General features: G+C 36.9%; 1 protein-coding gene across 1 annotated transcript in view; it reads left to right on the top strand.

Moving 5' to 3' along the window:
- LOC115415449 (1-phosphatidylinositol 4,5-bisphosphate phosphodiesterase beta-1) overlaps positions 1–26,832 on the top strand; it is a 142,187-nt gene that overhangs the window by 109,118 nt on the left and 6,237 nt on the right. Inside the window, 21 exon segments of the mRNA XM_075353460.1 lie at positions 186–310; positions 1,044–1,198; positions 1,288–1,341; positions 1,343–1,414; positions 1,416–1,453; positions 3,379–3,479; positions 3,590–3,645; positions 3,647–3,695; positions 3,782–3,790; positions 3,793–3,843; positions 3,846–3,895; positions 8,295–8,351; positions 8,353–8,391; positions 8,393–8,446; positions 8,858–8,894; positions 9,741–9,951; positions 10,771–10,939; positions 13,766–13,842; positions 13,926–14,015; positions 14,168–14,225; positions 14,344–14,430. Of these exon segments, the coding sequence (XP_075209575.1) occupies positions 186–310; positions 1,044–1,198; positions 1,288–1,341; positions 1,343–1,414; positions 1,416–1,453; positions 3,379–3,479; positions 3,590–3,645; positions 3,647–3,695; positions 3,782–3,790; positions 3,793–3,843; positions 3,846–3,895; positions 8,295–8,351; positions 8,353–8,391; positions 8,393–8,446; positions 8,858–8,894; positions 9,741–9,951; positions 10,771–10,939; positions 13,766–13,842; positions 13,926–14,015; positions 14,168–14,225; positions 14,344–14,430 (1,639 nt within the window).

Genomic DNA, 26,832 nt, shown 5'->3' on the forward strand with positions numbered 1-26,832 from the left:
GTAATGACAATATATTCCAAACTGCATATCAGTATCTTGCAATCAAAGTTGATAATCCAGTTTTAAAGTAACGACTAACACTGCAGTTGTAGGGTACTGTGGTGGCAGTAGCAGGACACAGTATATACTGTCTTTAAATTAGTAACGCAGGTCATGCAGTCTTCTCCTTAACAAGTTCTGTTCAGATACAACAAACTACAGCTGAGCAGGATCTACCCTAAAGGCACCAGAGTGGATTCATCCAACTATAACCCCCAGCTCTTCTGGAATGCCGGCTGTCAGCTGGTCGCTCTCAATTTCCAGACAATTGGTGAGGAAAGACAGTAAAATATGTTTCTATTTAGTAACAGGTGAGTCTTTTGTCAGGGTTTCTGCGAGTCATTAAAAAGCATTAAAAGTCATTAAATTGAGTTTGTGAAATTAAGGCCTTAAATGGCATTAAAAAGCATTAATTCCGATATCCAGAGGCATTAAAAATTAAATACAGTTGATGGAAAAAAAACATTGTCATTTATGATTTATTTTGCTTATATAAACATGTAATAATTTTGACAGGAAGGGTAGTGTGATGATTGACAGGCGGAACCCTTTAATTGTCTATTGTTTATGGCCGATGCACAAAGTCACAACACCGGATGCTTGGAATGCAGCATGCTGTGAGCGTGCTTATGCTGTGGCAAAAGAGCGGAGGGAATATTAGCAAATGTCGGAAAAATTGAAAAATGCAAGTTTCAGCAGAAGTGATTGGAGGAGTTACTATTCAGAACCTGATTAAAGCCTGTTGATGGTAAACTGTCATGTATATATAAACTATATCTGCAATTGGACGTGGGCATTAAATTTGTTTAAAGCGGCATTAAAAAGTATTAAATTGGATGTGCTGATATCTGCAAAAACCCTATATATGCAATTTAATTTTTCCTTACACGATTAGAAAAACAGTAAAAAGTATGAAACAAAAGTATAGGAGTTTTTGAAAGTCTTTTTTTTAACTTCTTAATGATGAAGCAGTATTTGAAGTGTTTGTCATGTCTACTCTTCAGATTTGTCCATGCAGCTGAACCTTGGCATGTATGAGTACAATGGAAAATGTGGCTTCAGACTCAAACCAGAGTTTATGAGACGGCCGGACAAACACTTTGACCCATTCACCGAGAGCACAGTGGATGGGATAGTTGCCAACACATTGTCTGTCAAGGTATGTATTTGTTTGCATTCATCTGTCTCTGTGTGTCACAAGTTGTCTTCTCTTAATCTCTCACTTCCTCGTCTGCTCATTTCTCTCAGATCATATCAGGCCAGTTCTTGTCAGATAAGAAAGTGGGCACATACGTGGAGATTGGACATGTTCGGCTTACCTGTGGACACCAAGAGGAAAGCTTTCAAGACCAAGACGTCTCAAGGCAATGCCATCCAATCCTGTCTGGGAAGAGGAGGCCATTGTCTTCAAAAGGTTAGATTGTGGCTTTGTGCACACATATAGTTGCTATATTTTTGTCTGATAATCACAATGTAGGTGCCTTTACCTGGTAACACTAAATGGAAAAACAGAAAAAAATCCACATGAAAGACCAGGCAGAACATTCTATACATATGTACAGTACATCTGAAAATCTGTATCAGATGTATGCTGTCTATGTATTCAGGTTGTTACCTATGTAAAGGACATGCAGCATTTAATAATACTCTATTACAAATAAAAGTCACGCATTAAAAATACAGTTGTGGAAAAAAATATTAGACCATCAAAAGTCATCAAAAACAACGGTTAGGCAATTTACGCACTAACTCCTGTGTGTATCATGTGACTAAAACAGAGAATAGAAACATGGAATCCCTAAAAGCACTGTTTTTGGCAGTACAATGCCATAGCTATGCCAAGTGATTTTGCTTCTTATCAAGAAAGCATGGAAAATGACTAGATGTCAGCTCTTAAATTAAACTCTTATGAGCTATTTTTGTTGTTATCATTATATTGTCAAACAAATGTACCTTTTAATTGTACCACGCATTAAAATGAAGAAGAAATTGAAGATAACAAGGGTGGTCTAATAATTTTTTCCGTGACTGAATAAATGAAGTAACATGAACATAAATATTAACATTATATATAACTTTAAATCAGTAATAATTAAGCATCTGTGTTAAAATCAGAGAGCTCAACGTGTGATTAATGTGAAGAAAGAAGAAAAAACAAGCTATGACACGCAAATCAGTCGTTGTCATTTCCGTGGATGAGCTTTTCCTCTAGATCATTTTAGTATCCACTGAATGACATCAGGTGAGAAGTTTAGAGGGAGACATCACTATTTGGTGGAGCTGCGATTCATTGACTGAGATTTGAGTCCACTTACACATTACTTTTTGCAAGAAAAGAGGACTGAAAACAACTGTGTAAATTCTTGTGCAAAAGTATCTAAAGTTGCAAAATATAATATTTGCATATAAATATAATATTTCTGAAGTTTTTTGACATAGAAGTATACAGTAGCATAAAATAGAAATGCTCAAATTAAGTACAAGTACCTCAATTTGTACTTAAGTACAATATTTACACAAATGTTATAGTTACATTCTGTCTCTGATACTCATGTTAAGTTAGTATTTATCATATACAGGATCAGTGTATTCCATTTGAGGTTGATCTTAATGTGTGTTTAATCAGTGGTCTGTGTATTAGTGATTGTCCCGTTTGCAACAATATATTTTAAAGCTACATGAAGTCTACGACTGTCACATATTATGTACTACTGCAACTATACTTAACCCTTAAAGACATTATTATTTTTTCACAACTTCCAAAATGTTTATCACCATTTATTATAATATTACCCTCTGCATTTTCATGTATTTTCCTATATTAATTTACTGAGTGTGGAGGGTGTAATCAGAGTAACTTCAGAGGTTATTAGATTAATCAGAAAAAATGAGGAAAAAAGTGACCTTTTTTTTTTTTTTTTAACAATAGATATCAATAACTGAACATAAACACAATGTCTCCATCCACTGTCATTGATCCAACTCCATGAATTTTACTGGTGAATCAATGTTTGTAGAAGATGACGGTGTTTCCATGTTCACTACGGAGGCTCTGACTGTCCAAATGGGCAAATCTGATGACCGTGAAAAGATGACAAACTGCATTTTACACTAATCATTCATATGTATTGATAGGATTAGTGGATCAACAGAGATTAAACATTTCAGATCAGTAGATGCTTTTGGCCGATGGTTAAATCATTAATGATAAAACATTATTACACTGAAGAGAATTTGGGGGAAAAATGTGCTATAATATGATATATTTTTCCTTCCTGTAGGTACATCTAGATGCATTACTGTTTTCTAATGCTAAATTCACTTGATGTTTGTCTGCAGGTTGTTTCTGCCCACACTTGCTTCACTGAGGATAGCTGTGTTTGAGGAAGGAGGGAAGTTCATCGGTCACCGCATCATTCCTGTATCCGCCATCCGTCCAGGTGACTCAGTTTCCCTCCCTTTATCTGTCATCTTTACAAATAACCTGATATTTTCTGATGCAGGGAAAACCTGTTATTACTGATCTCACAGACTGATTCAAACCCTGCAGGTTATCACTACATCAGTCTGAGGAATGAGAAGAACCAGTCTCTGACGCTGCCTGCTCCTGTTTGTCTACGTAGAAGTGAAGGATTATGTCCCAGACACATTTGCAGGTAAGTCAGGCAGCTGTGTTCAAACTAAAAGGAAATGTTTTGTCAGATGGGTTTGTCCATAAAACTGTGTTCTTCTTGTCTCTCAGACGTGATTGAAGCTTGTCCAATCCCATCCGCTACGTCAACCTGATGGAGCAGAGAGCCAATCAGCTGCAGCGCTCACTTTGGAGGAGGGCGGAGAGGAGGAGGGAGACAAAGAGGTAAGCGTGCGTGTATGTTCGTCTCCATCAGACAAACAGATCACGTCACGTCTGCGTCTGCTCTTATAATCGTGTTGATGTGTGAAAGCATCACGACTGCTGCTGCTCATTAGTTACAGATTGAGCTGAAACCAGCTGGTTGCTCCGCTCATTGGGACAAACTAAGTCATTTAGAAACTCAGAACATACGGTAGAAAATTGAGAAAATAGGGTTGTTTTTATCAGCAAGGCCATATAAAGATGGAAATGAAAGCAAACAACATAACGACGTTCGGTTATTACTACAGAGTTTTAGGCCACGTCCACACGAAACCACATCTTTTCCTATTTGATCTTTTTCTTTGTCATTTTCAAAAGTGCTTTGTTACCATAGAGTCATTTCAGGAAATATCTGCGTCCACATGAAAACCACTGAAAACGACTGAAAATTATATAGTACAAATGTCAGGCCTGTATGGCATTGTAATGCTCTCACAAAAAACAAGGAAGAACATGTCTAGCATGCGCATAAAGCTTGCACACTGTATACAAACCGTAGACTACAGAAGAAGAACAACAACAACAACACCTCTCCGTGGTAGATCCAAGAGCATGTAGTGCATATTGTTAGCTATGGTTGTTTGTTGCTCATTGTAATGAAAGAGTAGCCGAAGATTTGGATTCAATATTTCCAATAAGCTCAATAGCTGTTATAGAACAAGCACTACTCTGTAGTCCACCATCATTGTGTTGTTGTTCTTGTTGTTGTGAAGTGGTGTCTCGCTTCTGCAGTGTAAGGTTAGAGAGGTGTTGCTATGACATCATCATTTTAGAAAAGTTGCAGTTTGGTCGTACAAAGACGCAAAACTGGCGTTTTCAAATTTAATTCCGCTCTGGGACCTGGTTTCAAAAAGTCACGGCTTAAGTGACTGAAAACGGCGTGTGTCGTTGGGATGAAAGGCCTATCCGATAAAAAAACTTTTGCAGATACGACGAAACTGCCGTCGTATGCACAGGGCCTTAGACTTATGGACCTCCACCAGCACCAGAGGGGATTATGAAGCACAACCTTTTCCAGCTCAGATTCCTGCACATATTATCAACAGTTTGTTTTGGCCATGGAACATCTGTATCACCCCCGGTGGGTGCTATGGTCCACATCCACAGTTTCAACAATAATGCTGCTGCGTTTTAGAGCATCTGATCCACAGGCAGCATCTGGATTAAATGGATGTTCATTCTCAGTGTGTTCTACTTTGAGTGTGATTTTTACATAATCAGCACTGCTTCACTAAATGGATAAAAGTATTCAGACACATTGAGTTCAGGGTGTTTCTTTTCTAATGGGTCTGGGATACAAAACAATAATGACAAATGTCATAATATAGTTTATATTGTGATTAATATCATCACATTTTATTGGTTAGTTAGTTTAAATGGTTTTATTTGTTTCCATAATGCCTCAGAGATGGTTTTTACTTAATTTCTCTCAACATTGATTCTGTTTTGGTTTTGTTTTGGTTTTTTTTAATCTACAACTATGATTTTAAAAGTTCTGTCTCTAAATTTCAACAACATTTTCATGCTCTGACTATAAATAATATATTTCTACCACAACTAACCATGTACTTTGGGTACCTTGAAAACTCTATAGAAATCTAATCCATTATTATTATTATTATTATTATTATTATTATTATTATTATTATTATTATTATTACTTTCTTCACATCTCACTTAGGAAGAAAAATCTCACATTAACTTTAAGGAAATGTCAATGTTTATAAACTATATGGACAAAAATATTGGGACACATCATAAGATGCCCTGTTCATGCTGATTTGAGACATGAACATCAATAGAAAACAAACACCTGAATCAGCATGTCCGAATACTTTTGTCCATATCCTCCTGAGACCCAGCAATGCATTTTTCATCCTCTGTAGGGACAAGAGTTTTTACAGTTTTACTTAGAAAAGGACATTCTATAAAAAAAAAAGAAAAAATGTGTATGAAAAAACTGTTGCATTATGTCATTTCCAATCAAGGCATTTATTTAATGTAAATAAGCCAAAACTTTTACTTTCCTTGGTCTCAGGAGGATATAGTGCATCTCAACGGTAGTTCTTTTTTCATAGGCACTGTATCAATTTTACATCTTAGCGAAATAAAAATTACATTACATTCAGCACTCTGGTATTTTCTACCAAATAGACTTATTTACCACAACTTGAAGATATCAGTTAATACAATGTGATGGATACAGTTGACCTTCATGGCCTGACAGTGATGAGATTTCCTCCTTTGATACTCAATAGTATTGAAGCAATTTACTCGATGCCTTATCCACTCTGTACACACCACCATTTACTGTCTTCTAAATCTGCTCATCCTATTTGTCGCACATAATACAGTGACTTAAATGGACCTTGTTTCGAGGCCAAACAATTTAAGCCAGGGTTGGCAGTGACATTTAACTTTAGTACTGGCTTCATTTTGAAACACTACCTAATGCCAAGCAGCTCAGGGATGTAACTAATCACAGCTGCTTAGAAGAATGGGATCTGCTGCTTAGTTCGAAGTGGCACATCCAACCAAAAAAACTGCACTGCAAGCATCCCACACTAGTGGCCCATAAATGTTACACAGCAGAACTGGGGGTTTTTGTAACTTCTTCAGTGCAAATGTGTCAAACATACGGCCTGCAGGTCGAAACTGGCCCACCAAAGGGAGATTAGAGCTGAAATGATTAATCAATTATTGACTCATACTTTTAAAAATTATTCATTTTCCAATTTTCCTGAATTGAAGCTTTGTGTTGTTCATAGATATTTTTTTATTTACTTTTGTACTGTTGTTATTTGTATATAGATATTTTTTCATATATCTTTTTTACTTTTATACTTTACTTTCTGTAGTTGTGTTTCAGCTGGTTCTGGAATAAGGACACGTTATTTATCATTGTCAGATTTTTTTTCGTCTATTCAAATGATCATTAATTGAATTGAAGAAAATCGACAGATTAATCAGTTACAAAAATAATCAGTAGGTGCAGCTCTAAAACAGATTATATACCAAATAGTATATCTTTCAGTTCTAGATGGCTGTTGTCAAATGTTTGTGCATTTATAGATCCACTGTGATCTTAAGTGTAATGCTCATGGGTAAATGTTCAGCTGAGGCATAATCTTAAAATTCACTTATTTTTTTTAAGAAATTACAGGTTGTTCATGATTGTTCAGATTATTACAGTTTGTATGAAAGGATAGTTTGTAAATGTAAACATTTTCATTATGTAATTTAACTTTTTTCTGCACTAAAACAAATAGAAACATTTTGGAGTTGTCATCATTTATAGGTTATTATGCTGTTATTTTACTTGTCTGGCCCACTGGAGATGGAATTGGCTGTATGTGGCTCCTGAACTAAAATGAGTTTGACACCCATGCTGAATCGGGTCATTGAAGGCAAAGTAGGTAAGGGTGGTCCAACGTAACAGGGAAACAGACATGATTTCTGAGAAAAGATGTGAACAACAGTTTCTAGTTGTAAGGTTAGGATCCATTTAAGCTGAGACATACGGCAGGACAAAGGGTTATCTATGGGTTATAAGACGAGGGGACGGGAGAGAAGGGTTGTTCCTAAGGGGCTTCTTTTATCTGATTTGCCAGCTGATATGATTACCCACGAGGACGGCTGACTGAAAGCAGCTTCATGTTGTGACCATGGCAACAGTCCGCCAAAAGTGTTGGGCTATGGAAAGGCACAGTGTGCAGAACGAGGAGATGAATGTAGGGGGAGCAGGAAAAGAAAGGAGAAGGTCTGGCAGATGTGACTGGAACAGAGATTATTTAAAATTGCATAACCTTTCAGAGATAAGAACATATAGTCTGAGATTCAGCGGAGCCCAGGGGGAAATTAAGATCTGCTGAGCCGCGGGAAGGGAAGCAATGCTCAGAGTGGGTTACCAAAGCTATGTCTACAAAGTATCCTGCAGAACTCAGGTATAAACAGAAGACTACTGAAAACAGATAATGTTACAGGAGGAAACTTTCAGCTTTAACAAAAGTGAATCTTGTTTTAATCTGTGGAAAGGGCTCTGCTGGCTCTGACAACAAAGAAGATACTCAGCCAGATTTTTTATGCCAGTTTTAACAAGGCAGAATAAAACAAAGCTGGTGTAAGCAGTATTTTTTGGCATCTATTATAAGAGCAGAGATGCACTGTTTGTGTGGATGTGTGTGTATATTTTGCTATTGCTTACTTTGTATTCCTTCTGGTACTTTCAGCTGCAGTACATTATGTTATCCTTTTTATTGCTCTTCATTTCTTAGAAAGCTTAAGTATATAATAAAAAATGTCCAATGTGAAATAATGCTACCATTATGGGCTTCATTTGAGTCTTTAATGCCATGGACAGGTGGAGGCAGGAAGTGATGCTCCTTCAGAATCCAAGGTGGACCAAAGGGCAACAGTAACCTGCAGAGAATGGACTGAGCCATACACCCATTATTGCTCCCCAAACCGCCTTCACTGGTCGGCCACCAGCCTCAGTCTGCAGGTACGCTACAAGTTATCTACCAACAGCACTGCAGCAACAACTAAGATGAAGTGCACTGTACTGTAGGTGCTTCCAGAGTCAAATAAAAGTGCTCTTCCATTAGATTGCTTCATACATAGTGATAAAACTTTGAAAACTGCCAATTGTATTGTGCTAGAAGAGGTGTATTAACTTTTATTCTTAGATGAATTGTATTTAATATTTTCTGTATTGTGTCTGTCTCTCTGTGTTAATCAGAACTAAGCTGTATCACTGCATTCTGCTTTAATAAATACAGATCTAGTGTTCATAGAATAACTTGAATGATTTTGTTTATATAAACATATATGAGAAAGCCCTCATCCCTTTCCAATGCAAGCTCTCCCTACTTAACTGGAAAACTAATTTGTTAATTTGTTACCATGGTTCATTAAAACCATCAGTGAAGGACTGAAGACATCATCCAGAGCGTCCTTACTGGTAAGGTCATTTTCTGAAACCCTTTTATCACTTCATATTTACTTTTACTGGGACTCTTTGACACAGACTTTGTTAAAGGAGATGCTTTCACTGTGCCAGTGCTTAACTGATTTGGGGTTTTTGCCAACACACTCAGTACTGAGAAAAACTGGCTTGTGATCAACATTATTATTAGCATATTTTGAGATTTACAGTATTTGTTTTTGCTTGTTTTGCTATCATGTGTCATTTGTCATGTACTTTCATATCATGTAACTATTAAACTGAGGTAAAGTTTGTTTTTCATACTTTTTCCAGAGAATCACAACAATCAAATAGCTGCTTCAACCCTCACTGTAATCTCTAAACATTTATCAACTACCTGTTAAATCCACAATACATAAATATGTAATTAAATGATTGCATGTACAGTTGCGGAAAAAAATTGTTAGGACCATCAAAAGTCATCAAAAAACATTGGTTATGCAATCACGTACTAACTCCTGTGTGTATCATGGGACTAAAACAGACAGAAAAGAAAACATGGAATGCCTAAAAGCACTGTTTTTTGGCAGCACAGTGCCATAGCTATTGATGTAACAACTGAAGTGATTTTGGTTATTATCAAGAAAATGTGGAAAATATATCAGCTCTTAAATTCAACTTTTATGAGCTGTTTTTGTTGTTATCTTTATATTTGTCCAAACAAATATACCTTTAGTTGTACCAGGCATTAAAATGAACAAGAACTGAAGGAAAACAAGGGTGGCCTGATTTTTTTTTTCTGCGACTGTATGGTAGGTATTAGAACATGTCCAGTGTCCATTTTGTTCACTTCTTCTCCCGTCCTCTCTGCTCTGTCCTCAGAGTTGGAGGCTCAAACCGTGGAGGAGCTGAAGCAAACAGAAAGGCTTCGCAGGGAACAAAGGAAACAGTACAGGAGATGAAGGAAACTGGTTCGGAAACACCACCGTAAGACCAGCGAGCTGATCAAGGAGCACACAGCTCGCGTATCTGAGCTGCAGAGCCAGCATCAGCGTCGAAGATCTGCCCTACAGAAGAGCCACAAACGGAGATGGTAAGAAAAGGTAGTAGCGGCAACCTTTTGTCCTATTATTTGTCCGCTGCACTTCTTTTTTAAAGCCAGAAAATCTGCAAATAACACAACACAAAAGAGGACAGTTTTTTGTAGTCTGTGAATCTCTTGTTTGGTCTTCTCCCTCACAAATTATATTAACCTCCTAAGACCCAGTTTCACAGCTTTATACCAAAAAAAACCCCAAACAAAAAACAAGTCCACCGCAACGGACATTCCATAAAAATCAAAAACATCTGAAAAAACTGTTGCATCATGATGTTTCCAATATAGGCAATTATTTCATTTAAAAAAGCCAAACTTGTATTTTCCTGGGTCTCAGGAGGTTAAAATGTACAATCACACATTTTACTTCTCAAATACAAACTTTACTAGGTATAGACCAATTTCTCAAGTGGAAAAACCCGAGCTCTATCTACTGGAATGCATCACACAATCAGCATTCAACATACAGCACAGATTACAGTCCTCTCAGCCAGAGTGAACAACATAAGAAAGATCCATGCTGGCCAAGTCACTCTAAGTAGAAATAAGGGTTCTTAAGTGTTTGTTAAATACTCAAAACACTAAATAGCATCAGTGTTTGTGTTGCCAATTCCTATCAAAGTTCACTGTAAACACATGAAGAATGATGGTTATTTACATACAGTGATTACATTTAGTCAGTATTTATTTCACATTCATTAAAATATATTTATTTGTTAAGTTAATGATTATAATAATTTTAGGAGTGCACTTTAAGATTAAAACAAGTGTCTTAATTTGCAGATGTGTGTTCATGTGTTTTGTGTACGTGTCCAGCCGGTCCGACCACTCTCTGTCGACCTTGGACCAGGAGCTGTGCGATCTGGAGCTGGAGTGTAGCCAGAGACTCGCAGAGCTGAAGGAGCAGCAGCAACAACAGCTCCTCACACTTCGCCAAGAGCAGTACTACAGCGAAAAGTACCAGAAACGAGAACACATCAAGCAGGTACTAAGACAGCGGAGTATGCACATGGGCCGTTGCAAGGGAAATTCTTTTTAACTCAAGGATTTGTAATAAACATCCAATAAGATACTGTTTTTGTTTCCTCTCACAAAAACACAAGGTAGAATATACAAAGTGTCCATAAGGTCTCTTTACAATTTAACAGATTTATTACGAAAACAAATAAGTAGAGAAATCTGTGGAAATTATTACAAAAATGAAAAGTAGATATTGAAGTTTATTATTGATATTGAACATCAAGACGGTACTGGATTTGTTTCCATGGTGGCTGTAGCATAGACTCATCAATGGTGTCGATGACATCAGTGATCTTTGGCTTCAGGTCGTTGATGTACCATATCTTTTTTTTTGATCCGTGTATTTTTATTAAGTCTTTCAAACATACAGAAAAAATAAGACAAATACTGAGACATATAACAAGGTATAAGACACCACAAATAAAAAATAAACAACCAAAAAATAATAATTTAAGGGTTTTACAATGTAGTTACCCAGTCACTTTGTACACAGCACACATTATCTGGAGTCAAGGTGCATTGTCAGCTGTTCTACCATAAGAAATGAAAGGATGCCATATCACATTAAACTTCCCCATTGATCCATTCAGTCTGTATCTAATCTTTTCAATCTGAAGGAAAAACACGACATCACACATGCACCTGCCAAAGGAGGGGGGTTTGTCATTCTTCCAATTTAAAGAATGAGTCACCATGCTAAAACGAAGGTGTAGGCTATACTATTAATTGTGGCCTTTGAAGCTCTTCTAATGGTACGCCAAAAAGTCTGATTCAAAGGGCATATATATATATATATATATATATATATATATATATATATAATACACACACACATTGGTGTGTGTGTGTGTGTGTGAGAGAGAGGACTGCGTTGCGGCAGGGGTTTTGACCTGATTAATGTAACTCAATAATTGCTTTGTAATAAATGTTTTAAATTGTAAACAGACTTGTGGACACCCTGTATATCCATCATATAGCAGTGATAGAAACATAAACACGTATTAAAATACAGCCTTTATATTTGAATAATTTGAATGTTCATCTCTGTTCCAAAGCTCAGAAAAGCTAAAACACTATGTATATTAAACACTTGATTAAATAAAGGGTCATACCTCTCTTGAATATTACAGCCATTATTGTGCTGCATGTGCACATATCCTGTTGCATAGTATGGAAAGATGAATGTCTTCTGCTCCACTACACCTGCACAGTGAGCACAGCTGAGGCTTCAGCTGAGGACTTATCCAAGCAAACATCAACAAGCAAAGGAGGCAGGATTACGTTGTTTACTTGATATGGCGGCTGCTGTTTTTTTGGAGAACACACTGTGAATGAATCACCTTAAATATTCCCAACTCAAGATCCAAATAATAAATTTACTCTCAGGACCCAGACTCACATTAGAAGGTACTGAAACATGTACATTTGTAAACTACTGAACCAAACTATGACTTTAAAATGTGAAGATTTGCTATAAAAGTACAGTAATGCAGTATTCAGTTATGCTTACGGTGAAGTTGTGTTTCTCCCCATCGCACAACAAACTTGCTCTGATAAGTGAGCACCAGTGTCTGAAATTACTGATCTGATTCACCAACCAAGAGTGAAAAACATTTACAGACATGTGTATCGAGTGTGCTGCCTTAAAACAACTTGAAAATAATCAGAGATATTTGCCCAAAAAATATTGAGGAGAAACACCTTGATATAAGAATGATTAAGATCTGCCAGTGAAGAAATAAATGGGAGGTTGTTGTGATTTTAGCACCTAATACTAAAAAAATTGTGGAGAATGAACATGAAATGGATAATGACATAGAATTATGTATTCAAACACTGTTTTCAACAACCATTTTTTTTCCCCACGTTTTTTTATTGAGTTTCCTTTAAACTTATAAACCAATACAATATATAAAATAGGAATGGTCCACTTTTTTTTTTTTTTTTTTTTTTTATAAACATATCAATGAACAGATGAACAAAATAACACATAGGGCATTTCAAGTTTCCAACAACCTTTGAGGCCATTCGGGGCAGATGATGAGAACAGATCCAGGAGAATGTTTTATTCAGTTGCCACTTCGTACAAATATTTAAAAGACAGTGTGGAAGACCTTCCTCCATTTTCTGTTGGATAGATGTTAAGTTTGGACACTTCACATTCAGTGTCATTGCAATTTATTCTGACAACTGGTTACCCAATGACAAAAAGTAAGCTAAAATTTTAACTTTGGGAAGATCAGTTTTAAATGTAAAGGCTAAAATCTAAAATAATTCCAAAGTGCAATTTCCTATTACAGCATCAGACCAGAACATTTTTAATAATTTTGTCCAAATAAGGAGAAAAAATATGTTTGTATATTTATTACAAATTCATTTATTAATTATCAGGTCTCATTCCACATAAAAAAATGTAAAAAATAAATAATATAAAAAATATATGTATTATGTGAATTTTTCTCAAAATACCAAACATTTCTCAACCTATTGTTAAAAGCCCTGCTTCGTCCATTTCTATTATATGTTCAAACTTTTATTCCACTCAGTCTCAGCTCTGTTCTATGTTTCTTCATCTGTCTTAGTACACAGAAGCTCACTTGTGGGAACTGGATTGAATTAAACTACTTCTACACCTTAAACAAACATATAAATAATGTAAACCACCTCTCCAACATAAATAATTTCGTTCATATTTCTCATTTACTAATAATTTGGTCTCTTCAACTTAATGATCAGATTTTGCAGCCTATTCATTGTGACTCAGTGTCCATCTCTTTCTGTTTCTCTGTAGCTGGTGGAAAAGCTGACTGCAATAGCAGAAGAATGTCAGAGTGCTCAGCTCAAGAAACTCAGAGACGTCTGTGAAAAGTAAGGCCGTCCACACCAGCACAGCATGCAACAGCAGTATCAGATCGCATCTTCATTCTTTTATTTGTTCTTATTGCCTGTAGAGAAAAGAAAGACCTCAAGAAGAAAATGGACAAGAAAAGACAGGAGAAGATCAATGAAGCCAAATCTAAAGATAAAAATGTGACAGAGGAGTGAGTGTTTGTATTTCAGTATAAGTAAACACAGCATTGAGCCTGCTCTCTGTTAATGTGGATACTTCATATGACCACTAGATGGCACTAAATGACAGAGAATTTTGTTTTCTCTGTCCATTTTGACTTCTAAACTGTCTTTCTTGTTATAGAGAGAAGTTAGAGATCAACAGGTCGTTTGTCAATGAGGTGGTGCAGTATATCAAACGGGTAAGAGAACATATGGAGTCATTGAAATTGTACAGTGTAGTGTAATCTCTACATTTTCATCACCATCTTTGCACACAGTACTGTCACATTTGAGGTGTGTCTGTCTCTGTGTTTGTAGTTGGAAGATGCCCAGAGTAAAAGACAGGAGAGACTACTGGAGAAGCACAAGGACATCCGCCAGCAAATCTTAGATGAAAGGCCAAAGGTAAGCTGATAATGTAACTCTATCTGTGCGTCAAAGCTTGATGTGAATTCCCTTGCTAATGCTATATATATATATATACACTGAGGCCTTTCTTTCATACAAATGTATGTATGAATGAATTGCACACTTTTGCTCGATCAGCTGATGCACCTACATGCACACAGTTATAGACAAAATGTCAAAGCAGGAATGAAAACATGTATTAGTTAATAATTTTACTGCAAATATTGAATATCTTTTGTGAGTATTATGCTCTTTAAAGGGGTCATATTTTACTAAACCCACTTTTTATAGTCTTAGGTACATTTATTTGTGGATCTGGGGACCCAAATAGTTCAAAAAGTTAGAAATTGAACCCTCCAGGTCCTGTAAAGCTATCTTTATATTCATTCTGGCAAAAATCGAGTGGATTTCTACAACCTGTTTCTTAATTTGTTACATTTTATAACTAGTTACGTCGCGACGTTTGCGCATATAAGGTCAAGACTTCTGACTAACATTTCTCTGAATACGCCATGATTATTTGTCAGCAGCAGCGGTTGTAGTCCATACTGAAAATATGTCCAAACTTTGAGCCGATTACTAAAATGTTCAGTTGTTGGTTGTATTAACGAACACAAGTAGCTCAACCTGGAGGGTGTGGGTTCATTTGCATTTAAAGGGCCAGCACTTAAAACAACCTTTCCTCTTGTCATTACTCAAAAATAGGGTTGAAGATGGACCTGTGGAGTTTTATTAATGAAGAATCAGACCCAAGCATAGGATTTACAGTTTATGTAGACCACAGGGAAATGTTTTAAAATGCATAATTCCATTTAAAAAAAAAAAAAAAGGAAAAAAAAAAAGCAAAATATCAGTCCTTTAAGTGAATTAATTTCCAATAGTTCCATCATTATATTCCAAGTATCAAAATTAGTCTCAAACTGAACAGTAACACATGTTTACCACTAGATGGCGACCAGAGCCAAGTCCAGTGACTTGATTCTGCTGCCTCTGGTACATTGAACATCTATCAATAAGGAGATTACTATGGCTCCTGTGTACAAACTATAATTCCCTTTGCTTCCCCAAATTCTTTTTGATGATATTAGAATATGTCTGTATTTACTGTACCTTTTCCTGATCCCTGTGTGACATTTACGTCACCTTCTGTTGTGTATCGCCCTTGATGATCATCACTAATGCCTTCAAAGGGTCACATTGTGCTGTAACTGAGTCAAACATGTCCGTTTGCTTTGTGCTATGTATACATGTGGTTATTTTTGAAGTGGACGCTTCAGTGTGTTGGCATGTCTGCTTGTCTTCTATTTATTACACACATCCCAATCTTGTCATTGTAACCATCATTGTAGGATGACTTTGCAGCTTGGGAGTACGGTAAGACGATTACTGCATCCCGATGTTCAGTATTAATACAGCATCATGGTGGTACTGTTAATATGCAAGCTTTGTCTCACCTGAGCCACTCACTGGAAGTAAATGTGCACTGAACCTGTGGAGCCTGAGCCTTGCATCCATATAATATATAATATTACACTATTATATATTCTGAAAGATGAGTATGTCCTTGAGCAACAGTCTTTATACCTATCATACAGTGAAAAAGGAACCATTTAGAATTGCTCGAATAGAATTTATAGTGTTTTTTTTTTTTTTTTTTTTGTGGAAAAAAACCTAGAACACCAAAAGAAAATGTTGTTATGAAGTTGTGCCGTCTAGACCATATATACCCACAAAAGCCATCCCACTGCTCCATAACCGTCTCATTTTTACACTTCAATCATCCTAACATCTCTCATGCAGTGGGTTCTTTCATTTGTTCCGGCCATATTTTCAGTCGGTCTTAGAATCAGTCTGGTGCCAGTTATTAAACCACTCATTAATCCTCTGAATGTGAATATGTCAGACAGCGGCATTACGCTTTTGTCCCAGAGGAGACATAGCTGTGATGACTTTAGACAAATCACATTCTAACATCATCCATATATTCCAAAACATCCCTCTAAATAAGAAAAACACCATCAGACACTCCCATGTCACTAATATACAATTAATTAAGGCATAAAATCTACAACCCAGATCTTTTTAGGTTACCAGAAACCATCATTTTCTGTCTGATTTCTCTTTTAAGTGTGTGATATCTGAGTGTTTAATGCAGTACAAGCCATATCATGCATGACTTTTAGTTAAACTGTCTCAATTTTCGCAGTAGATGTTCTAGCGTGTTATTGCTACGTTTGTTTTCAAGATACTTTATTGTACATTTGCTGTTAGTGTTTATAAAATCCAGTAATAAATTATACCAGATGAGAAAGCTCCATAACCACCCACTGTAAAAGCTCCAGCTCCTATTTCTTCATGGCTTCATGCAGACTGTGGGAGGTGCAGTGTATATTCAGACTCACATACTGCACATTGTCCACAAAGCTGCAGTGTTGCAGCATGCATAGATTAACAAGTGAGAGGTAGAGTTGGAGGCTAGCATGTGTAACAGAATAATAAGAGACATGAATGTTAGTATTTGCCTTGTAAAGCAGATGGAAATCATTCTGCTTTCTTAACTCTGATGCTCGTAGGTGTTCCTTTTAATAACTGAATTACAATGATTTTGTAGCAGCAATGACTGAATAAGAGATTAATAAAAACGCGTCCAAATCCAATCAACATGAAGTTATCAGGTTTCCTCAGATTAAATACAAAGAGACTCCATCATCACTCACTTAAAATTGAATTTACCCAAGGAAGGCTGTAATTCAGTAACCTGCTACTCCTCTGTAATATGCAACTACAGTCATTTGTCTGCAAAATGTGACACTTCTCTGGAGACGGCAAGCAGAAGATGGGGGTCATTTTTGTTAAAATTTTCAGAATGCCGCCCACACTAACAGACTAAACAAAGTTCATGATGCTTTTTTGTGTGACATGGCAGTAAGTTAAGAAAGAACAGAAGAGAAAGTAGAAAGTTAGACTGCATTGACTGTTGGAGTTGGGATGTTTGTACAGTGATAATTTTCAGTTTTGGGTGGCCTAGTTTCTTGTTTTATTTAGTTTGTGCTGTGTAATAGTAATAGTGGTACCTTTTTTTCATACTGGTTGCAGCTGTTGAGTCAACTTAGGTTTATGGCACTGCTTAAAATCACATATTGAAATGTTGAAAAGTCCCTAAATACTAAGTAGTCTAGTTGCCCAGTGAGCAGGTCACTCACTGCTCTGATGCTGTGTGTGTGAATATGAGGCTTTGTAAAGGATTTGACCCTTGAAATAAACGCACTATGTGAATGAAGTCCATTCACCATTGTTAGAATTTTCCAAAAATGATATTTGGGGTACAGGGACATATTGTTGTCAACTTCTGCTTGTTGCCGAATAAGCTCAGAGGAAAAAATGAGTCCTTTGGTACAGTGTTGAATGTAATCAACACAAAGCAGACACACACAGCATAGGAATGGACCGACTTTAGGACACAAAAGCAGGGCTGAGCACATAAATAGCCAAGGCATGGTTAACGCTGTAAAACCTGACCTATGAAAAACTAGCCACAAATTTCAAATTTTTTGGAACTGAAATATTTATTAGCCCTTTTAATATAATCCAAACAAAACATTTTGCCATGTCATTTTGTTTATAATATATTTTTTGTATTGCATTCGATACATTGGACTTCTTTGACAACTTTTTGCTCACAACAATGTTAACTCTAGGTACAACAATAAATTTTACTATTAACATTTTGAAAATGTAGAACAAAAAAAACCAAACAAACCCTGGTTTGTTTGTTTGTTTGTTTTTTGCGTAAAACTTGTTACAGCCTTTTTATTTCCATTGAATGGCACCATGATTTCAATATTTTTCAATATCAACCAAATAATATAAATGTTCTTCTTTACATAATTTTTTGAAAATTGCCGACAACTTTCTTACAAAATGTGTGTTGGAACATTTAACATTAGCAGCCATATTAAAAAGGGCAGTAGTGGCTGTAGTGAGATGACAATCCATATGGGGGTAGAAAACACGTATTGGGTCGCGTACAACAAGTATTTAAGGAAAGTCTTGGTCTTGTTGATGAGAAAGCAGTCTCAGAAGCTTTTGTAGCAAATATGATACAAATGGTTTTATAGGGTTAATACATGTGTTGTACAGGGACACCCTTCTTGGTAGAGCATCTGTCATGTTCTGCAGTTACCCATGTTCATGTTGGGCTTCTGCTCTTCATGTCACCCCTCTTCTATCTCCTATACCCTTCCTGCTGATCTCCAATGTAAGTGGAAAAAACAACATGAAAAAATCCTGTTATGTGTGAGTCTGCCTTTAGTCTTGATGAATCAGAGAGAAGAAGGTACAACATACTCTCTGTCTCATACTGTTCTGACCCACTTTCTCATCTGGGCTCAAGACAGCTACTAATGGACAGCTTGAACCGTCCCTGGTGGAGACCCTGAGAGTTTAGCGGTTTATCAGTGTTAGTGCCAACCTACAATGATCTGGATGTGTATACGTACACCCACGCTTGTGCTTTATCAGCCTGACAGCTACAGCTTTACAAGTAGGCAAACAGAAGCAATAATAGGGAGCCTAAAGAGATAATACTGCAACTTACTTGGAACTAATAGATTAAGTGTTTCATAGTAAATGGACTTGCATTTACACATATACCACAACGCATCCCATTTGTACAGGGCTCAATGTCTTGCTCAAGGACACTTAAGCACAAGTCAAGGATTGAACCATCAACTTGCCAATTTATGGATAACCTGATCTACCTACTGAACCCCTGATAGTGGATTTTTAAAAGCCAATATATTAACAGGTGGTGGCAGGCATAACAAACCCCACCCCTAGCATGTATTTCGCCCATTATAAGTAAATGGGAAGATTAAAAAAAATAATTTAAAAAAATCATACAAAATTTTAACTTTGGCCTACCTTCCCCAAAATGTAATGACATCTATTCTGGGTCACTGGCAGTCTATGAAGTCAGTTTGGTATGAATTCAACTAGTAGTTTTGTTGCTACAGACATCTGAAATTTTACCCATTATGACTAAATGGAGAATTATTTATTTATTTATTTATTTATTTATTTTAAATTCATAAAAAATTTAACCTTCAACCTACTTTTCCCAAAATGTAGTGACATCTATTCTGGGTCACTGGCAATCTGTAAACCAAATTTGGTTTGAATTCACCCAGTGGTTTGCTGCTACAGACATTTGGAATTTTGCCATTATAAGTAAATGAGGGATTTTTTTTTTTTTTTTTTTTAATTCATTAAAATGTTTAGCTTTTACCTACTTTTCCCAAAATGTAATGAGATCTATTCTGGGTCACTGGCAATCTATAAACCAAATTTGGTATGAATTCAACCAATAGTTTTGCTGCTAAAGTGTTAACAATCAAAGAAACAAATGGATCCAAAAACAATACCCCTTTCCTTCCCTTTGGGGGGCAGGGTAATGATATGAGTCTGGGAGGAGCCTATAGCCAGTTAATCAGCCAATATCATCCTTTGACTTTGACTTTATCAGAAACTAGATATTGAACTGAACGGCTATAACAAAAATAATAAATACCTATAAATAAGTATGAATATTCTACATCAAATTCACCTAATTAGTCAATACATATGAAACTGATTATAGAAATTTAGTGGGCACAGTTCTTATCTTGCCCTGCGATGAACTGGCGACTTGTCAGGTGTACCCCGCCTTCGCCCTATGTAGCTGGGATAGGCTCCAAGCGACCCCCGTGACCCTAGTGAGGATAAAGCGGGTTCAGAAAATGAATGAATGAATGAGTTCTTATCTTTTGGACTATTACATTCCCTCAAGGTCAGTTTCCAGTTGAAAATGGTTCATCATGACCTATTGGGAATAACTCCTGCCAATGTGGCTTATTGTTCTGGTGTAAAACATTCTTATCGTGTATCAGATTAATAGTTAAATTTAATCGCTTTTCAACTGATCAGTTTCATCTTAAGAACAATTTAAAGAAGTTGTAATTTTAGTCATTGTTTGATCTAAAGTTTTGTGGTGACATTGTGAGGACATTATACTAAATGGAAGAAGGGAACAAGTTAAAGGGAAGAGATGGCAAGGTTTTCCATCTCTCTCTCCCAGCAAGTGCCCTAACGTGTCACTGTCCTGCTAATGATCCAATCAAAAAAAAACCCTAGGAATCATCAGCACCCAGCATGATGTCAAACACAATTTCCTGTTACCGTTAAGACCTTGGCATCCTGCTCCTTTTCTTGCTAGTCGCTTTACAGCCACAAGGTCAAATTCACATTGCCACATTCTACGTACTTTGATTATTGCATGAGTGAATAGGTGACCGCCACTGCCAAGCATTAAGTATTACACAATACAGTATGTTACGTAAAATTAATAATAAACAAAAACATTTCATCTTTACAGCTGAATATTTAGTTCAAGGTTTTGACTAAATAGCTGAATAGGAACTGTGGAAAGACAGCTTGCACTTGTTTGCTTGTATTCCAAGCAAGCTGTTTTGTCTATGTAGATGGGATATAACTTAAAACATTTGTATCTAACCTTTTGTTGCTTCCTAGCTATGTTACATCATGATATGCAGACTAAAACATGGACAGCTAGTGAGTGAACTTACATCAGACTTATTGAATCCTTTGTAGCTGCAGTGTGCTAAAGCTTACCAGGCCATTCTGCTGAAATGTGTCTGTACTAGTCAAATCCCTTCACACCTTTTTTGGCTGTGAAAGAGGTATGAAATAGTGATAAGGCAATATGTTTCCCAACAGTGTGCGTTGGTGTATGTGTGATGAGTGCGCCGTGAATTTGTATTACACGTAAGAGATGCTGATTCTCTTTTACTTAAATGAAAAAAAAATAAAAAAAATACCTTGAATCAACACTCAAGTCTCACACACAGAACCACACGCATATATGCACACTCTTTCATTCGATAGGCAGGAGGTCCTGTGCTGTCGTCATGGAAACTCGCCCCCCCACCACCACCACCACCTCCACCCTCCACCCCTCCCTACCTCTCATATCCTCTTCTATCCTTCATGACTCTGTGCAATCTGTAATTTGGAACTGAATCCTCATGACGCAATCCCAGGGATGATTACTGGAGGTGGAAGAAAGTGGGAGGAGGAGGAAGAGGAAGAGGGACAACGAGAGAGATAGGGAAGGGGGGGGCAGTGAAGTTAAAGGACCACCCTCTCACTTCCTGTGTCACTGGTGTAGAGTTACCACTACTGTATATATGTTCACAGACTTTGATCTGCATCCCTCTCTGCCTGGTGTGTTTGCATCAATAATGCACTTGTGCCCATTCATACACACACGATACCCACAGCGAACACTGAGTGCTAACCAGAGGCAGCGAAGTAAAATCCATTGTGTGTGTGTGAGTGCGCGTGCATGTTACACGCTTGGTTACTCTTCTGCTCTATTATGCTTGCTGCTATTTTGGATCGGTGCATGAGTGTTCATTATGTATGCCCACATGTGCTAATGAAGCTCTCCAGGGTTATGCTCTGTCTAAGGAACGCTCACTACTCAACTCCTGCTGGAAACTATCGTCTCTATGTTACACTTCTGAGAGCCTCGTATTTTGACAATCAGCAGCACTGTGAGATTGGAACTGAACAAGCTGTGGCGTCGATAATGGGAAACAAAAAAGAAGGAAAAAAAGGTGGAACCAATTTCCAGTGAATATGCTGTATGGTAACTGGTACATTTATGGCTACAACCACAGCTAGATATTAAAGTTTGTTGGAAGCATTTTAATACATGAGATTTTTTTTTTAATACCGCAGATTTTTTTCCCTCTTTCTTAAAGCAGTTCTGTATAGTTTTACAGTAGCAGAGGGAAGAACTAACAAACCAGCATTACATCACCACTGCATATCCAAAGACTGCATCACTCACTGAATAAAGTATAAAGCTCAGTCTTACACCACATCTGTATTATGGTATCATTCAGTTTTCTTCAAACTGAAACTCATAGCTGCTTATTTTGACAGTCAGTCAAAATAACACTGTCATATAATCGTCACCTCCTGCATCAGTTGATAGTTTACATTACAGCTCTGTTAGCTTAACTCTGTTATAGACAGCAAACAGCCACAGTAAAACCATAAATCCCTCCGTTTTCTGTTTAGAATCATGAAAACAAGGTCAGAACTGTCACAGTTTAGTCTGAACAGTGGATCAACAAACGGTGAAAGATAATAACGTCACATTAATAATGTACACAGTGCTTATAGCTTTTAGCACTTTGTCACTTTCTTGGACTCTATAAGCTGTTTAATGACCCCAAGGTATTAGTTTTCGTCGCCATGGGAGACCAGCATAGTTACTCACTACTCCCTCTAGTGGTCACATAATTTCTGATATTACCACCATTGCAGTTTCTATCTTACTAATAAATAAAATGTGGCAAAAATAAAACTAATTCTCTGCTATTTTCTAAATAAATGTATATAATGAATGTAAAACCACCAATCTATTGGGGACAGTGTTAAACTTAAGTCACTGCTAGACAAAAAAATATAGCCATACCAAAAAAATCCCACACTCTGATACCTCATTAAACGCCTTTTGCTTTGATTACAGCTGGTTTTGGCAGTAGCATTGATTCAATAAGCTTATCCAGATTTATTTCATTTTTTGGACACCATAACATTGCCGAACCTAGACCTGACCAACTGAAGCAACCCCAGATTATAACAGGTTTGCACTGTAGGCCCTAGGCATGATGGGTAATTACTTAATCTGCCTTTCTTCTCACTGCAGTAATTCTCTAATGAAAGGCTCTTATATATTTTCTAAGTTACATTCAGGTGGGACCTTTTTTTTTTGGCCAGTCAGTGTATTTGCTTGTATTTATTGTACAGCTACAACCTTTTGAGTTTGTGTGTGGTTGAATATGAATAAGTGCATTTGGATTCATTTTGAACTGTTCAATCAATCAATCAATCAGTCAAAGTTTATTTATATAGCACTTTACAATAACATGAAGAAGACCGAAGTGCTTTACATCTAAAAGCCTAATTAAATTATAAGATAGAAACAGTTAGTCAAATTCCATAAATATGCATAAATAATGAGACAAAACACACAGTGATAAAAGGACCCTAGATTTAAAACCTAATAGTGTCTCCAGTGCTAAGAGTTAAAAGCCAGTCTAACAGCCAGTCAAAACTGTAGGTATTCTTGTATTTTTGACTAATGGAGAACACAGTTTTTATTCCACAGTAAACAAATGAACTATCCCAGTGTCTTATTTCAGTTGAAAAAAAAAAAACCTAAAACATAACTTATCACTATACCACTGTAATTAACGTCACCCCATGACATTTTTATATCAATACACCAGGTATAAAAACACATCTGAGCTGAAAATGTGAAAATATTGCTGAACGCATTTCCCAGCTAACCTTTCCCTTTGAACCAGTCCATTTAGGGTAAACGCTGAACCGGTGGAGGTATGCGGGGGTATTTTTAAGATTCCTGGACCTGAAGAGAGGAATGTAAGAAAAAACTTCTGCAGATCATAGGATAATTTATCTGAGAGGAGTTGAGAAAGGTCATTTGCGCGCGCGCACACACACACAGACAGAGCGTTTTGATCGAAAAGAAGCATGCAGACCTTGAGCTGCAGATACTTCTGTCTCTTTAATTACCAGTGTTCCTCTACTACAGTCAATTTTAATGGTTACATACGATACAGTGAATGGAATGTAAATGAGGGAAAGCGTTCTCTGCCCTTCCCGCTCTCACTTTGTCTCTGTTTGCACACACACAGTATGCATTATGTGACGCCTTTTTCCTCAGAATGTGTGTGATGCTGACAGGGTGGTGACCCTGTCTCATATCCTGGACATGAGATCTTGAGTTTAGCCTAATTGGGCTGTATTTGGGTAGCAGCACAACTCAAGGTCAGGACACACACCATATACATCACACATTATACTGTCAGGCTGTGCTTCACTGGGTGCAGAAGACTTTCAGGATTCACTGAAATGGTCTGAATAATAGCAGCAACAAGCCACAAATGTTTCAAGGCAAGACTGAAAAAGCATGTTTACCCCAGACCTTGTTATTGTGACTATGAGATGAGGCACAGTGTGTTGCGGTGTGTTGCTGGTTGATTTTTTTTTTTTTTTTTTGTGGTACTGCAGTGAGCGTTATGTCACAGCTCAAAGCAAAGAATTAATTCGGCTCTTTGGAGGCCTCCTCTGCTTCCCTCGATAGCTTCTCAAAATGAGGACAGCTGGTGAAGAAGGTCACTGAGAGCTGTATTTTAAGAAAAGCAGAAATATGTGTGTGTGTGCCTGTGGTTTGTTGACAGATGACAGGTCTTCAGAGATGAGATACAGATTCAGAAAGCTGGCTGGGTAGCAGCCGCTGGTCGCTGTCCAATCAGAAACTGGACCACACATACATGCACTTTACTGCATGCGTGGAACACTCATAGTAACTCTCACGCCTGTAAGTGCAAAACTAATGTGCACTGTTACAAAAGTCACAGTGTTCATTTTTTGTTGTTGTAACTATTACTCATTGAGATCGCTTTCATGCAGATTTAACCCCTAAATGCAATTCATAGTCCTTAACCATCACAGTTGGACTCATACAGTTAAATAGATCGATGTTTTTGATGAACCAAGAATCAGACTTTTGTTTGGTCTCACACCAAGGTTTGTGATCTTACATTTAGCAGAGGAATTTTATTGATCTTGCTTTGAGAAAAATATGCAATGCAAGAGGAGAATGTTTGAGATGAGGAAGGTAGTTTTAACAAGATTTCTATATTTTTTTCTTTTCTTGAGGAATCCTAAACTTCAGATCTTTAGATGCACATTAAGCTAAACTACTATTAAAGATGCTGCATATGAAAACAAAACCAGCCAAAGTTCAGTGTTGTGCAATATTCCCTTCAGTTGCAGAGACAAAAGATACTGATTTCACTCATGTGATGATCAGAATTTCAACACTGTTAAGGCACCAGCAAAATTGTTTGGTTATTGTAGAGTCTGGAAAAATTATGTGATATCATTTCTAAGGAGTCAGTCCATGCAGCATGGCTTTTATACATTTTTATTATTTTTAATGTAATGTTAACACACAACTTCAAGTGTAGATTGATTTTTTTTTCTCTTTGTGTTCAATCATTTAATCAAGCAACCTTTATTTATACTCAAGAAATTACTGAGGGACTACAATACAAATGAACAAAAATCTAAAAGAAATAAAACATGACATGAAATATAAAACACAAAATAATTATATCAAATAATTACAAGCAGAGGAAGGAGGATTTAAGATCTTTTTTTAATGTCTAAAAGGTGTAGAGTCTATTAATTTTAACTGTGGTGTATTTTGTTCTGTAGTTTAGGTTCGCTAAAATTATAAGCAGATTTTCCTTATTCAGACCAAACTCGCAGAAGCGTGATAAACTCCATATCTGTAGTGAAGAAAAGTAGACAAGAGCATTATGTAAAGAAGATGCTGATGTGGATCATAACTGTATTGAAAGGACCACCACACCTGTTTAACAACAATAATGTGTGTCATCAGCATTGCCAATATGAAGAGTAATATCAAGTGTTGTACATGTTGTATACTTCCAAGATGTGTATTAAAAAACAAACAAACAAACAAAAAAAACAGTTTCAATCTTCCGTTTTCTACAGAACATGAGGGGAATGTTTTTATTTCTGCAGAAAAATTTAACTTTTTCCAAAGACAGGGCCAAGATGGTCTGTGTTGGTTTTGACAATAATGTTTTCATCAAATCAAACTCCAAGTTATTCATATTCTGTGACTCTCTGAAGTCTGCCAGTTTTATGAATATATGTCAATAGGCTGTAACGGCTCTAGAAAAGAATTATTTCATCTTATCTGCATTTAGAAGTAGTCTTAAATATGTAAGAGCAGAGAGTTGTAAAAATAGTGTATAAAATGCAAATATGCTGTAGATAAAACAAGGATTGGCACCATAATGTGTGTTTGTAATTATATTTATTCTATCAGACAGACAGACAGAGAGACAGATAGATAGATCACTTTTATTGTCATTCCAGGACACATGCAAACATAAACAGCGTACATAATACAATCAGTCATCAAAGACGTTACTGCTCTACCAAACTGTGGTTTTGTTTTCTATCATAACATGATTTTTTACAACACAAATTGTCGCTGTGAACACGAAAACCACGCACCCCAACTCTAACAGACGGTGCGCTCTGCTTGCTTCTGAGCCGATTACATACATGTACACACTCTCACGCCGAGTCTCCGAGAAGGGTTTGGCACTCCCTCAGAGGCCCCGGCCCCCTGCTCCCACCATCCCTCACATGTGCCAAGGTGTCATCAGATGGGAGAAAGATGACAGGTTTAATCAGAGG

Source organism: Sphaeramia orbicularis, chromosome 24 (genome assembly GCF_902148855.1).
Source record: "Sphaeramia orbicularis chromosome 24, fSphaOr1.1, whole genome shotgun sequence".
NCBI classification, from domain to species: domain Eukaryota; kingdom Metazoa; phylum Chordata; class Actinopteri; order Kurtiformes; family Apogonidae; genus Sphaeramia; species Sphaeramia orbicularis.